This window comes from Pelmatolapia mariae, linkage group LG15 (assembly GCF_036321145.2).
Source record: "Pelmatolapia mariae isolate MD_Pm_ZW linkage group LG15, Pm_UMD_F_2, whole genome shotgun sequence".
Classification (NCBI taxonomy): domain Eukaryota; kingdom Metazoa; phylum Chordata; class Actinopteri; order Cichliformes; family Cichlidae; genus Pelmatolapia; species Pelmatolapia mariae.
The window spans coordinates 35,727,865-35,744,247 of NC_086240.1; the positions used below are offsets into that span (position 1 = coordinate 35,727,865).

General features: G+C 41.2%; 1 protein-coding gene across 17 annotated transcripts in view; it reads left to right on the plus strand.

The window, feature by feature from the left end:
- The window catches only part of ptprsa (protein tyrosine phosphatase receptor type Sa), a 233,836-nt gene that overhangs the window by 213,264 nt on the left and 4,189 nt on the right, over positions 1-16,383 (plus strand). For all 17 annotated transcript variants that reach the window (XM_063495076.1, XM_063495088.1, XM_063495075.1 and 14 more), the window contains 6 exons: positions 3,739-3,893; positions 4,712-4,997; positions 8,969-9,147; positions 9,507-9,633; positions 9,740-9,865; positions 14,730-14,884. In XM_063495076.1, the coding sequence (XP_063351146.1) occupies positions 3,739-3,893; positions 4,712-4,997; positions 8,969-9,147; positions 9,507-9,633; positions 9,740-9,865; positions 14,730-14,884 (1,028 nt within the window). The remainder of the gene's footprint in view (positions 1-3,738; positions 3,894-4,711; positions 4,998-8,968; positions 9,148-9,506; positions 9,634-9,739; positions 9,866-14,729; positions 14,885-16,383) is intronic.

A 16,383-nucleotide genomic window follows, 5' to 3' on the forward strand; every position in this document is an offset into this window, starting at 1 on the left:
ATGTTCTTTTTATAATAACAAATCCTGACTAAAAATAGATGTGCTTTTACCACAAATCTCCTGCTTAAAGGGGCATGAAGAGTCCATTTAGATATGTAAAATTATGACAGAGCAATGTAACGGTGTATTAATTTCCCAAATAAGATATTACTCCAGTAATCATCTGCGTTGACTTTAAAAGGCAGATGTTGTGTACTGTGTTAGTGGCAGGAACACGCGACTGTTTCATTCATATTAATATGTGAAAATGTGAAAGGGATGCTTAAAGAAACAGTTTTTATAATTACGTTTTTGTTTTTATAATTTTATAATAGTAAAATGCTCTAAAAAAGAGGGGAGGCATAGTGTGTATTCCCTCTAATTAAGATATTTCATATGACGTATTGCATTGCACTTTCTCCATGTGAATGAGCACATTCTCAAGACAGATTTTGCACATCCAAGCTTGCATTCATGCTTGTGCACAAATATCGGAAATGCTACATGCATAAATATGATGCCACACACAAACCAGTGTATTATTACCGCATATTGTCCGGCCACCAGCACACATGCATTACATGCACCCCGCTCTCACTCGCAGCCCAATGCAAAGACAGGTTCTGTGATAGGAGCTGAACCAGCCACTGGAAGGATTAGACATTTCCAGAATTTTCCTTTTACCAAGATTACACCAGTGTTAAGTCACTTTTGACTTTTTTTTTTTTTACCTGAATTGTCAATGGAACAATGGATGCTGAGGCAAACCAGTGACAGTAAAGATAGCAATGTATAAACAGCCGTGGCGCTTTAAAGCTGGTTGACATTCAGGGCCATTTACATTCTGCCGCTCTCAGCCTCTATCACACCCGCCGGTGCTTTCTTCTTTTTTCTGCTCACCCTCTTCCCTCTTCCCGGGATTTCTCACTGAGCTGTTTTCACTTTGTTGAATTTGTGTGAAGAATCAGGCAGCAGAGGCTAACGGTAGTCACACAGACAAACACACGGCGCATTCACAAAGCATCTGCTGTGGTACATATCTATATGTATGTGTTTCCTACAGTGACGCAGGATTGTGTCCGCTGATAAATTCTTGACAAAAAAAAAAAGACAAATAAAACCAGCAGACAGGTAGCAGTCGTATTCATCCTGTCTTCCAACTCCAGAAATGGGAAATGTCCAAAAAAAAGGAAAACAAGAAGTAGGTCAGTTTGCTTTTAATTACCACACTCATTTATTCATTTATTCAGCAAGGAAAAATTCCCTCTGTCAGGCAAGTAGAAGCACTGCACTGAAATGCAAACAGTGCCTACATTAGAGGATCTTCTGTGAGGAGGGGGAAGCGGACAGGAAGATGCGAGGCTGCTCTTTCTCTCCGTCTCTTTCTTCTTGTCCTTCACAAAATTCTTCCTCTGGATCCCAGTTTTGATGCCTCAATAGTGGATTTTATGGCAGGAGCTGTCAAACGGGTGTGTAATATGAGTGTTTGCCGCTTGTATCATGTCCCGAGTGTTCTCAGCAGCAACAATGAGTACATGAGCACACGCACATCAGTGCTGATCAGCATGAAAATGATATCTACTACAACAACAAGTTCAAACTGTGTAAAATCATGATCAAAAAAAGAAAAAGATTTCCCAAAAACTGCAAAGCCCATTTTGTAATTGAGAGCGGATTTAAACAGCTGTAAAATGTTTAAATATACACTCATTTTATTTAATGTGATGCCAGCGACACATTTCAAAACAAAATCGTGAGAGGGGCGTGTTTACCACTGGTTTGCATCACCTCTTTCTTTTTTTTTAACAACACTGAGCTCTCAAAACTGCAGCTCAGCCCCCAAACACAAACATGTTTTCCCATTCCTGCTTGAGAGGATGGGTTTTGAACCTCTCAAAATGTTCGGCAATAACAAGATGTTCACAGCATGCCGCATGCGGCTCCTCCATCGAAAGGAGCCAGTTGAGGTGGTTCTGGCATCTGACAAGGATGCCTCCTGGGTGAGGTGTTTTGCCCCACCGGGAGGAGGCCCCGGGGCAGACCCAAGATACGCTGGAGAGATTATATCTCTCGGCTGGCCTGGGAACACCTTGGTGTTCCCGCGGATAAGCTGGATGAGGTGGCTGGGGAGAGGGAGGTCTGGGCTTCTCTGCTTAGGTTGCTGCCTGGATAAGCAGAAGAAGATGGATGGATGAACGGACTGCATTTCCTGTGCCCGTAATGTCCATGCGCTTTAATGAACACCCAAACCCCTTTAAAGGACATCAGTGATGAGTGATCAGAGTTTCTAAGTCTATACTGTAGCTGGTTTTCAGCTTTGTCCCTTTTTAATGTATTATGTACTGTAGACTATGAAAGCGACACATTCTTTGCAGCATTACAGTACACTGACACTTAGTCTTGAGTTACTGAGTTATTCTTAAACTGCTGAAAAACCTACCCACAAACTCCATTGGACGCTTCTATTAAACCCAGTTATGTTTATGACCATTTTCAGGACCCTTGTTTCAACCTTTTTGAATTTTTTCCACTTTCAGTCTTTGATATTTTGTCTCTGTGTTGTACAACTAAACTAAACTGGCACAGTACAGAAAAGTAGACAGAGGAAAAACAAATGCCAAGACTCGGTCTGGTTTAAATGCCAAGGAGTAAAAATGAGTTTTCAAGCGGCTTTTGAAGATATCGAGTGTTGCTGAGGTGCTCATTTCAAGGGCCCAGGCTCTTTCAAAGTTCAGGGGCATCTACAGGGAAGGCCAGGTCTCCTCTATGCTTTAATCTGCTTCACAGTAAGACCAGAAGCATCTGGTCAGCTGATCTCAATGATCATTTCAGAGAATGTGTAGTTAAAACATCCAAAAACAGGGGAAATACGAGCTCGCTTGCAGGTGCCTGTCAGGACTTGAGCTGCTGCATTTTGGTTGCAGAGGAGAACGCAGCGCCTGGCTGATTCTAAAATAAAAACTACTCCAAAAAGCAAGCCTGGGTGAAATGACGGTATGAACTAGTCCGTCTAGGCTCTCAGTCATCCAGGTCATGGTAGTCGTAGGAGCTTGAAAAATCTTTTAGAACTGAAGAAACCTCTTGTATGAAAGGTGAAACATCCTCACAAACTTGAACAAATCCAGTTGCCTTCTTTTTCAAGCTCTTAAAGCATGGTTTGCCTTCTTAGCAAAAGAGAGAGAGGGCTTAGCCTTTTGCCTCAGCTAGAAGAAATTAACTGCAGCAACAGCATTTATTTGTTTATCAAATGTGTGATCAGCCCCGTGTTTTGGAGGGCCAAGACGAGTGAGGTTCAGGAGGTCCACTTCTTCGCTTCATCCACAATTTTAACTCGGTGAGACAGTCCAGCAAGGACAGGGTTTAAATGATTTCCAAATCAATACAATTTACACAGTCCCCCAGCTTTTCTATTAGATTTACTGTTGAAGCTGTTGATGAGCTGCATGTGTTGAAAGCATTTCATCATAGATGATTTTAACCTAAACTATAGTGCATTTTACTCATCAAGGCTACAAAGTGCAACTTTTTATTTGACCTGAAATCCTAGCTTTGTGGTAAGCAGGTGTATCCACTAAATATGTCAGTATGTCAGCTTTCTGAATGTTTTGTGGTCTCACTGTACAACATCTCTCTGTAACAGCCAAGTTGCACAAAGCAGCATCGTTATCAAGACACCATTTGGGTTTATAGACCAACAATAAAGCTACTGAATGACCCAGTGCAAACACAGTGCAACCAGCCTCTCTCTGTGTTATGCAGAATGGTTCGAGTGAGAAGCGGGAGGTTCGTCAGTTCCAGTTCACCGCCTGGCCTGACCACGGCGTACCAGAGTACCCAACCCCGTTCCTGGCCTTCCTCCGTAGGGTGAAGACTTGCAATCCGCCTGACGCTGGACCAATCATTGCTCACTGCAGGTCGGTTTGTAATTTGATTCACTTTTGTACTTCAAAGGAACCGAGGAGTGGTTCTTGCACCTGCCGGTCTCCCAAAAATGAAGTCAAGCCCAGCATATGGAAAATCCCAGCTTCATTAATACAGTTGTTATTAGGTCATTGTGTGTCCGTGAGCCAACAGAATGGCAGGCTTTACCTGTGTACTTGCTATTATAGGTTACGTAACACACTTTACACCAACGCATACTCTCTTTCCCAAATGACCTCTGTCTCTTCTATTTTCAATTGGTCACAGCAGCCTTCTCTTTAATTTATGCTTTATTTCCCTGCTGCCATTCTCTCCACCTTTTTCTTTTCTTCTCTTTCTGTCAAAAAGCCTCAAAAGTAATCCCTTCCCATCTCCTTTGCGTCTCCCATTTCACTCCTTAGCTCTTCCTCCTTTTACGAGCGGTATTTCTCAGATGGCTTATTCAAATTGAAACCTTCCTTTTTGTCAAGATAAGAAGACTTCAGTGAGTCCAAAGCACTACACAATAAAATTGAAATTTGACGGCTTGCTTCGCCCAGTCTCCATCACTGTCCTCCTGTTGTTCTATTTGTCATTTTCTTTCATTGTTTATTTATTTCCTCTCTTAGCTTTCATAACATCTCTCTCTTTGCGTCTTCCTATTCAATTATGCAAAGTGTGACTCCACAACAGAGCTTACAGGACTTGCTGTATATAAAACATTATAATGGCACAGTGAATTACACTGAAAATATTCAATGCCAAAACACTCTAAGAAAAAAGAAAAAAAGGAGTAATTTTGTATCTTTTTTTTTTTTTTATTTTACTCCAGTGCGGGTGTCGGGCGGACGGGCTGCTTCATTGTCATCGACGCCATGCTGGAGCGCATCAAACACGAGAAGACGGTCGACATTTACGGCCATGTGACACTTATGCGATCGCAGCGGAACTACATGGTGCAGACCGAAGACCAGTACAGCTTCATTCACGACGCACTGCTGGAGGCGGTGGCCTGCGGAAACACTGAGGTGGCTGCCCGGAGCCTGTATTCTTACATCCAGAAGCTTGCCCAGGTGGAGAGTGGTGAGCACGTCACTGGCATGGAGCTGGAGTTCAAGGTATAGGAAATAAACCTATGAAACCTGAGACCATTTTAAGTGCATCATGCACTGAAATTACAGGGTTTTACATGTTGCTTTGTTGTTGTTGTTTTTTCATTAATGAGCCCTAACTACATGTACTGATGAACTTTAACTTCTGCTGGGGTCAGGCATGCAAATTATGAGGGAGCCTGCTGGGAGTTTTTCCTCAGAGTCACCTGCCAAGACAGTGGGAAATAACGAGCAGCCACAGATCAATGTCTACATTAACTTTCCTCTCTGTAGTCCTTATCATAACTAAATAATGAAGACGGCGCCGGTATGTTTTTCTGACACCTTGTTTTAAGCCACTGTAAGCCTTTTCAATAAGCCTAGCTGCCAGCTTTATCTTCCCAACAGTTATTCTGGATGCAAATCCAATTTCATTGCTTTTCATATTTTTCTTCATCATTATTTGCAGTGTGCTTAATTATTGGTTTCAGTCATTGCTCTTTGCTTTGTGATAATGCATTTCTTTGTATTTTGATTTGGGGTTTTTTTGTTTTGTTTTGGTGTTTTGTCAGTGGTTCTTAACTATCAGCATCTGTGTTTCTGACAAGAAGCTGTGAAACTAAATTAGGAGACTAGGAAAGAGACAAATTGGATGGTTGCTGTCACTGCCTGGGTGGGTGGGGGGACTGAAAGAATAACATTTTAGCTGAGTGAAGATGCAGTTCATACAGTGTAGCATCACTGTAGAAGGTATATTTAAACTGCCTTATTTGAATGGCAGCTATTTGTCAGTTTTTTATGGATGCTGTCCAAGTAACAGGTGACTAAAAAGCTAATTTCCTTTACTTTCTTGTACTTCACTTAAAACATTTCATCATTTAGGTGCACAATGCTATTGAGGTGTAGCATTTTTTTTTCCAGAGCTAGAAAAGAGAAATATAGAAGCCCTTTGCTGTTGGGCCACAGTGTTCATTTTTGAGGATTTTGCAATAATATGCTTAGGCTAAGAAATTGGGTTTAATCTAGCAGGGGCAAGACAAAGGATTTTTGGCTCAAAGCAGCACGGATTTGAGTTTCGGTTTTAAGAAAGAAAAAAATTATTGAAAAAGCAGTAGGTGAGAAAGACAGCGAAGCATAGTGTTTACGTACAGAGGGATGACTAATTAAAGGAAAAACCTAAACCCTTGAGCCCTGTGATGGGGGGACTGGGTGACTGCTACAGCGGGGGGATATTAGCTGGCATTGTCTACTTTTTCCTTTATAGGTACAGCCTTTGCAATTCGTCACAGCCACCGGGCATCAATCTAGCTGACCATCTATGAGACATCGTGGCATATTAGACAGTGCTCTCCATCACCACCATCAAACATCAGATATCTTTTGGAAGAATGCTACTTGTAGAGTCACTGCCAGTTAATTGAGTTGGGGGGTTTTTCCTATAATTTGTCACCCGTCCATAAAGTAAAGTCACCTCAACTTTGGCATACCAGTTAGCATCTGCTGACCTTGGATTATGCACACAGATTCTTGAATCATTCGTCATCGCTTTTCATCAACGCAGCCTCCCTACCAAGAAACAACAACAGTGCCAGTGCGATTAGTCTTTTTTGGGGGGGGGTTTCTTCTCACTGGTGCACAACAGTAACGGAATCTCCACTGCCATCTGTATCAGGGAATAATGCTGAGCTGGCGTCAGGAGTCGAACGGGGATTAATAACATCCACCCTGCTGTCAGTACAGAGGGGGGTAGGCGTGTGAGAAGAGGGGTGGTTGAGCTAAGTAATTAATACTTGATGATGACAAATGGAGGTGGAAGGCGAGGCAAGCGGAGGGAGGAACGTTTGGCTAATGAACAAAGGGACGAGTGTATACTAAGTTGGCAGTAAGGAAGTGATTTGACAGAATACTGCACTATAGGCAAGAGTGGGAGGGCACTGTCATTCTCAGGTAGGATACACAGTCACGCAGAGTTAAGCCATAACTGTCGGGAATCCCTGAAGATGATTTTGTCATGAAGTAGTCAGACAAAAATGTTTTCTTGCTCACAGTATGTGCATTTTTATGGAGATTTATGCACATAGCGTGCTTGTAGAACGTATTTGGCAACAGTATGTGGATTACAACATACACACACAACAAAACGCTACTGAGCTACTGGGATAAATTTCAATTTAAATAGCAGCAAGTATGAGTTGGGATTCAGCTGTTTAAACTGGGATCCAAGTCCAAACAAAAATACAAAAATCTTCTCGAGTTACATAGAAACAGTTATATACATATACAAAATTCTCAAAAGGCTTTGCATGGCAATGCATAATTAATGCTGTCAAAGAAGTACACAATCGGAAAGATAGCATTTACTAGAAATAAACCGAAAACCTATGATGTAATAGATAGTAAATGTACTAAAAAGAATAAATATGTGTGAATCTGTAGTGATATTCGGAATATTTTACTATAGATTTATAGAAATACCAGATGGTATTTAATGTTCTCAGACCCTTGTATTTTCTATTACAGGGTTCTGACTTTCCACTGCGTTTTTGGTCACAGTGCTTCTGTAAGCTCTAGTTTCTGATACATGTTACATGATCATGATACATGTACCAAATATATGTTTTGGTGCAACATGCCAAATGGAATGAAAACTGACCAGATATGCTGTACTATAAATGGGAAGGAGCTAGTAAGCATGAGGTGCAGAGATTGAGGCTGCCAGGTCTGGCTCAGTTCCCTTCACCCTCTGTGGTGTAGCTGAGGGCCTCTTTAGCACTGCCAGGCCACCTTAAGCCTTTCCAGGTGCCTCTGTGAAACACAGATCAAAAGCAAGACAGTAGCAAGGGATAAAGGCATGGGAGGAGGAGGAGGCAAACACTGGACGGACTCCAAGTAGCCACTGATAGAGAGCTGCTGGTGTTATACGAGGGGGGAAAGAGAAAGAGAGACCGAGAATACTCTAATTGGAAGAGAAAATGGAAAGTTAGACCCGGTTTGCGCACAAATCCAAGGATGAACACACTGACTTTTTGTATTTTGACAAGTATTGGGAGCTGGAAAGTCTAGAAAATATATTCACATCCCGCCTTCTTTTTCACGGGGTCAGTTGCGACTCATCTCTTGTCTCGTTCTCATTTCTTGTGATGCTGCTGGTGTTTTCAGTGCGCCGTGCGTTCTGTCTGAAAGGGGTCCTAAACCATCTGACAAGGGTATCTTCTATTTGCAGGCTAACGAGCAAGAACACACACACATACATACACACACACACACACATTTTCTTTGTTGAGACGTTGAAGCCAAAAGGAGGAGATCATATGACTTGCTGACCCACAAACTCGCACTGAGATCCTTATGACGGTGATGATGTAGCAGTACGGCATTTTCATTTTGATCATTATGCAGCGTGCGTGTGTGCATGAGTGTTTATCTTTCTGAGCATCCCTATGTGAGTCTATGTTTTATGCACACTGCCATTATCAAAGCTGCGACTGACCCACTTTTAGGCAAGTTTTCTGTTTCACACAGGCTTGATCCAGAGGCTTGTTAGTCTGGGTGTGTAGCGTATTTTCCGTCATTTTCTCTGACCCTCCAGGACCTCACAAGTTGCAAACGGGAGTAAAGTTTTGAATTGCTTTCCGATAAATATATTCCTGATAAACAATGTCCTTTGAAGCGGTGGCATCGTGGGTGACAGATCAGATCAGATTAGGTCTTCTTTATTACTTTCTGCAATTGATATTCTCCACTTTCTAGCTACCTCGCACCTGTCTTCTTCATCCTCTCCTGCTCTTCCTTTCTCCCTTTACTTCTTTCCTCTTCAGTGCTACCTTCTCACCGTACTCTGCTTTTAATCTTCCTTCTCCTCCTCCGCATTGTTCATTGCAACCTTACTAAATGTCTCTTTTTTTAACACTATACTATATTTTTACCTCAGTCTGTGCTGTTAATGTTACTCCTCATCCTCTGGTATGTTAAACTATCCCTCTGTCTTCCCCCAACAGCGTTTGGCCAACTCCAAAGCCCACACGTCGCGCTTCATCAGTGCCAACCTTCCCTGCAACAAGTTCAAAAATCGGCTGGTTAACATCATGCCCTACGAGACCACTCGTGTTTGCCTGCAGCCAATCAGAGGCCTGGAAGGATCCGACTACATCAATGCCAGCTTTATTGATGGATACAGGTAGGAAGAGTTGAGATGGCAGAAAAGCACACCAGCATGAGCATATGTGAGGTGAAGTAACTCTGTTTATTTATTCATGTGTTTATTTCTACTGCAAGGAAACATCTTGATTGATCAGAGACATATATTCCATGGAATTAAGAAAATGAGAGAAATATTCATCCTATTTTTATATTTTTTCCTCATAGCAGTCATGTAAAAATGTTTATTATCATGTAAAAGCAATCATCAAGTTTACTTATCGTCCACAAGTTTGTGTCATACAGTTGATTTTGTTTTTTTCCCCCTCTGAATTTGCATCAGTGGTGTTTACAGTTAATTACTCAAGTAAACATGGTGTGACTTTACTGTTTAAACAGGCAACAGAAAGCCTACATTGCCACGCAGGGCCCTCTGGCAGAGACTACAGAAGACTTCTGGAGAATGCTCTGGGAGAACAACTCTACTATTGTAGTCATGTTGACCAAACTTAGAGAGATGGGACGGGTATGACGCTGATTTATGTTATTTATCTGTCATAATTTAAATCAAAATGTAAAACGCCGTAAAAAATTGCACTAAAAATCATCGTTTTGGTTTTTTTTTTAAACAGGAAAAATGTCACCAGTACTGGCCTGCAGAGCGCTCTGCCAGGTATCAGTACTTTGTGGTAGATCCCATGGCAGAGTATAACATGCCTCAGTACATCCTCCGAGAGTTCAAGGTCACAGATGCCAGGGTAAGACACACCCGGGGGTCCTTTGGCGGTTTGGGAGGGTTAAATAGGGCAGAAGATGTGAAATTTTCCAATGCAATGCAAAATATATAAATACAATACATTACACCCTTATAAAACCTACATAAACACAGAGCCTGTACATATTCCCACACTGTAGCCTACATGTTGTATTTTTCCTGTTCAGCAGCTTTTGTTGTTGACGCTGGGGCGTAAATCTGAAATCTGCCCATCACACCTTAAAAGATAACTTTGTACTAAATTGTTGTCAGCACTCAATAGATATTCAGCTGCAGTTTCTTTGTATCAAAGAGCAAGGGGAACTTTTTCCAGTCTTTGTGTTGTGCGCCAATGCCGCATTTTTAGCCTCCTCAAAAGACTAAAAGTACAAGAGTGTAAAAAAAAAGATGTTATAATTTGGACAGTTGCGCCATCAACAACTCACTGAGGTGTTGGAAATGTCGAAGATTAAGCAAGTTGAGTAAAACTAGGCCATGTAAACAGAGAAACATTGCAGTCTTGACATATTTTTCCCCAAAAAGTTCCTTAAAAGACTTTGAAATTGTTTTTTTCTGTTTCTATTGTGAGATAGATTTCCATACAGTGATTCACTACTAAACTGGCTTTTCTTGCCCTGAACTGTTAAGAAGCTACTCTGCTCTTTTGTAGTTATCTCTTTACCTCTGATAACATTTCTTTTTTGGTCAAATTAGGTCAGACAGTTCAAAGGAGCAACAGTAGAAATCTAGCAGAGAGATGAAAATCTCCCGTCTCGTTGCCAAACAGGCTGATATACCCACTGATTTCCCAGGCATCATCCTGTTGGTATTAAAGCAATTAAGGCAACTCAAAGACTCGCGCACACATGCACTCGTGAAAAGGCTTGTGCCGATCTCCTTTCCTCTGTATATTTCTATTAGTTCATGCGCACAAGTTCAGATATCATCTTCCAAAGGCTCTGATAGATTAAACACACTAGCCGGGCCTGCATTTTCTAATTCTTCATCCCATATTTAGTGAGTGGAGCAAAACTGTAGAGGTTATATAGAGGCAAAACAAACACGGAGAATGTAACAATGCATTCACAAGAGGATGATGAATAAGAAAATCAAAATAACTTGCATTTATAATAAATCTTTTTGAAAAACATATAGATGTTAACAATCACTGTATGTGTGGTGATGTTGGTGCACAGTTTCATTAAGATTGAGCGAGTCGTTTCGGAGCAGCTTGGATACACACAGATACATATGCATACATGCGCTACCATCGTTTTAGTAAGAAAATATGGATGCATATAAAGTATGACATTGCTCTAACGTGCATGCAAACACGTTGCCCTGAGGTCTGGTCAGCGCTGCTTTTCTTTTCGAGGATTCTCAAAGGGGACTCAATCATCAAAGCAAACAGTGTTAGCAAACAGGCAGTCAAAGCTTATCACACAGTTAAGAAAACAAAGCGGAGAGATGGAGCAGGTGATAGTCCGGTCTGTGATTTCAGGCCACGCGCGTGTTAGTGTGTGTGTGTCGATCTTGCAGGTGTCGACCTCATATTGCTGATTGTGTATGCACTTAAAAGGATCTGTGAACTGGGCTTACCCTGCCATTGCACAGATCACATGTACATGTTTGTCTGTTTTGTATATGTATGACTGTGTGTGTGTGTGTGTGTGTGTGTGTGTGTGTGTGTGTGTGTGTGTGTTTGTGTGTGTGTGTGTGTGTGCGCATGCCTCTGCGCAGTAATAGCATAGACTCCACGCCTCAACACTCACATCTAGCGAGCCAGTCACGTATTTAATCACACAATTTGACACGGCGCGTGGGCCCTCAGGTTGTGTGTTAAATTTTGCTCTCCCCCCCACCCACCCCCCTTCTTTCTTTCGCGTGCTTAGTTTATTGTGTTGTTGTCTTTGCCCCTCTTTCATTTTTAATCCCCCTGCTGAGGCTAAATGTTTTTGAGATGGAAAAACAAAGGCAACACAAGAAAGAAAACATGCAATGCGTCATAAAACAGGGAAAGAGACATGAGGTGTTTTACAAAGAGAGCTGGTATACGGGGCCTAACTTATTAGAATCTAAATCCCTGTATTTGTCAAGCACAATAAATGTACAAGAGTACACCTTGGCAGCAGCGGTGCAGACGCACATCAGCAGCACGTATAGTCACATGTTACAATAGGCAGATTATACAAATCCTTTGACATATAGTAGCAACGTAAAGTATACATGTTCAGCATAGAGTCACCGTCTGAACGGGGGGATGGTTAGCTCTTGGCAAAAATCAGAATAAATCAATAAGAATGTAGGACAGCTCCCATCCATGATGATTAGAGACCCTCAGGTACTTGTTTACTTCAACACATTTGACATTTACCATCAATTCTGCTCAGTATGATTTTTGTCATTCATGACATGGAGCATGTTGCATGTCTTCATTGCATCTTGTTCTTTACATACACCATGCTGTAGTTTCTTTAACAATATTGGGGAAATTTATAATTTATTAGACTACCTGTGATTTTCAAAAAATAAAAAACACACAGATATTTTAGTAATCTTTCAATAATGTCTTTAAAAGTTAAAATGTTATTTTCGTTAAAAAATATATACCGAATTAGCATTTTTATACCCCAAATTTGAGTGGAACATCAGAATTTAATCAAGCATTTTCTGTCCAGAAATGCAAGTCAATAATTTGGCATCTTAATCAAAAAATAATAATGTGCTTTACCCTTTTTCCAGCTTTTTTTTTAATCAGTAATTTTAAAATTCGTGGATAACAATGATAATTAGATTTTAGCATACAAAAATAATGATTACTGGTGGATTAACCATTACAGAAACATACAAATGATTTTTTAATTATCAATACGGTTAATTTAGGCCAGCTGTGGTATAAACCTTACACTGGGTGGTGACCTAACAAACTGGTTAAATATTGTACATGCTCACTGACTGATAGCTTGAAACTAACTACTGACTGGCACTTTTAATTTACTCAGTTGAAGCAGATGTCATTGTAATGTTATTCTTTTTTCTAATAACATAATTGAGAATTTGTCTCTTTTAACATTTGTAACAAACTTCAAATGTCAAATTTACTCCAAACAAATTTTAGAATCAAGTATCGTTAGCAGCTAATAGCAGGATTTCCCCCAAAAAAATAGTTTACTTGCCAACTGAGTAGTCAACCAGTTGTGCTTCCGCCATGTGTGTGAAAAAATCTGAAGAGATTGTACGAGAATGACACTTCATATCCAAGCTGAGGTCTGCTGTGCTGAGAAGTGAGAAACAACTGGAGAAATGAACACCTGGTTGTCTTAATTACTGGTGGCATCAAGCGGAGAGCTTGTCTCGGCGAAAATGCTCGTCTGCTTGCCGGCTTTCTCGAGCAGTGTGCTGTCTCTGAGACAACTTCAAAAGAAGTTTCTTTACAAGGACACGAGTATCGACTGTGCATTCTCAGAGTGGATAATCAGCTCTCTCATAATAAAGCAGATCCCGTCTGTTCTCCTCCTGCAATGCCACTTCATTGGATAAAAAAACTATTCAAATACGTTTGTTTGCACTGCAGTTGAAGCAAATGCAGTTGCCTCACCATTACAACAAGGTTGTAAGAATCAATAAAAGATTAAGTTGTCAAGGTTGACATTTTTCGAGCATGCATGTCATTGTGTCAGGGTTTTTGTTTCCAATTTTCATCCTCCAATCCCGCCTCCTTTTCCATAAGTCCTTCTTACTTCTTACCTCCCTCCTCCCTCCCTTGCCATGCTCATCCATCAGGTTGCTCTATTGATCGCATCTCAGGATTATCTTATTCAACTTGGTGTCTAGGAGAAGACGCTTGTCATGGCAGATACACTATTGATTAGCTATAACTAGGACCTACTTGTGACACACACACACACACGACTGCGCGTTGTGAACACAATAGGGAAGAAAATGGAAACAGTTGGGTTTGAGTAAGAGAGGACACACTGTCCCTCTGTTGTGAGCAGTGTGTGTGTCACTGTATCAGCAGATTTAGTCTTATACAGAAAAAAATGTCATTTAAATGCATATTTAATTAGTGCGAAGGCGTTTTTTGCTTTCAGTTTGTCCTCTGTGTGGATGTACATAACTTTGTCCTTTTTTCTCAAGAATGCAATATCTCAGAAATGCCTTGAGGGATTTTCTTCAAGTTTGGCTTTAATGTTCACCAGGACCCAAGGTCACTGTGACCTTTCTCGGCCATAGCTTAAGAATTCATACGCTAATAATGACAACATTTCAAGCTGCTGTCTAATAGAATAAAATGATAAAATGATGACATTTTATATCCAAAAAGGTCACAATTTTACTCCAGTATCAAATTGTTCTGCAAAAACACTTTTCTAGCCATTATTCAGCACAATAACTCAAAAAAAGAGAGAAGGGGAGATTGTAACCATATTTCACATTCGGTTCCCTGCTGGATTGGTCACAGTGATTATGGATGCCCGTCTTAAACTTTTAGTTCTGTCAGAATCACTTTTCTCATCCATACGTGTGAACAAATGTTCTTGCATTTATCTCTTATTGAACGTACACGGCAATTCGATGGATGCACAGCAGAGAATGACAAAAACAAGGCTTTACAAATTCAAGTCAAATCGATTTCAATCTCTAGCAAGTGACAACCTTTGGCTAAACCTTCGATTCAGATGGGGAGACAAAGCAGAAACATGCTTGCATACAACCACAAAGGGGTCATTCTAGTAGTACTGCATTTATTCTGCATAGACTTGGTGGAAGGATACTGATACTGTGGAATAGTTGGTGGGAACTGTAGCCATTTAAGATCTTAAATGTATCTTTGCTGCTCACCTCATTTTCTCTCTGTTTTGCAGGATGGCCAGTCCAGAACAGTAAGGCAGTTCCAGTTTACTGATTGGCCAGAGCAAGGCGTGCCCAAATCAGGGGAAGGATTCATTGATTTTATTGGCCAGGTGCATAAAACCAAGGAGCAGTTTGGGCAGGATGGCCCAATCTCTGTCCACTGCAGGTAATGTTGTCATATGCATTATGTGGCTTGTATATTTTATTTTATATTAGTAATTGTTTTCCTAAAAAGAGACGAGTTGTCGCCTGCTTTGCCTCAAACCGCTCTCTGAAGACATTCTTCCCTTCTTTAAAGAGATATAAGTCTCGAGACGAGATTAAATCTCTTCTTAAGATGGTTATTGTTTTGCAGCAGAGCTCCACCTAAGGCGCAGCTCTAACAACATCATCAGATATGATCCCTCCTCTCCTCTTTGCCAAGCACAGTGCACTACCTCAGCACCTCCACGGGCCCTTCTCTTTCATAATTGATAAGCCTCAGATGTGGCTTGGCATTTGCAAGGAGAAGACATATGAAATGATACAGCCATTCTTTTGGGGGTTTTACGATCACTGACGTGGTGCATTTTTATCACCTCCGGTGTAGCTTCCAAGGTAACTTTCACCATTAACTTGAGATGCTGGATGCAGGTAGTAATTGATATTTGGTAGTGGTCACCAGCAGAACGTCAGATTATTAATATTCATAACCCTGAGTGGGATCCGTTTGAATGACTTGTTATTCTCAGTAGCCAAATGAGGACATCCTTCACGGCTTTGGTTCTGTATACGCTGCGAGACTAGCAAAGACGGAATGAATGTCTCGAAAAAGTCTCGCCTGTGTATGATCTCTGACACACTTTTTTTTTTATGTTTGATTGGCATTCAGCTCCAAGGATACAAATGGGCGAACACTAATAATTCCTTTGCTGTCTCTTAAAAATACTTTACCTTTGGAGCAGAATAGGTGTCACTTTTGCACCACATTTCTACTGCAGAGGCGCCATGACATCATCGAATGTAGCATAACGTCCTTTGGATTAAAAAGCAATGATGTCACCAGCCATCAAATGACCCTCTGGGAGTTGTAATATGTGTCAGGCTAGCACCACTAAGACTGAGTTATTCTACCCCTCTGTGAAGCCATTATGGGAGTGCTGTCCTTAAAGTGAAAGGCCTGGTTATTGCAGGACTGGAGTATTTGCACAAGAAAACAGACAGAGGCGGTCACATGACTAGTCTGCATTTAGCGCCTAAATAAGTGATGCATCTCACCAAATGCGGTCCTGATTTTGAGGCGTGCGCGCAAGTAAACACAGCAAAGTGTTTTATGTCATTAGCGTTTGATGATGTTAATCAGGGAATCATTTTGCACCGATGTGTATCTCGAGTAGTTGAGTAGTAGTAGTGGTTGGCTGCATTATCTGTCGGGACTCTAGCTACCTACTTTCCCATCTAATCATTGTAGCCCTCTCAACTTTCTCCATCCCTCCTCCTTCAGGCTTAGTCGTTTCCAAGAGTAGAGCTTATAGCTTCCTTTTCTCTTACTCTTTCGTCTTCTGTCACCCGCCTACCCCATCCGTCATCTGCCTGTCTGTTTCTTAATCCTCGCTCTCTCTCGCTTCCTCTCCGTCCATCCATTCTCCTGCACCTCTTTTCTTTTATTCTTCTCCCTTCCTCCTC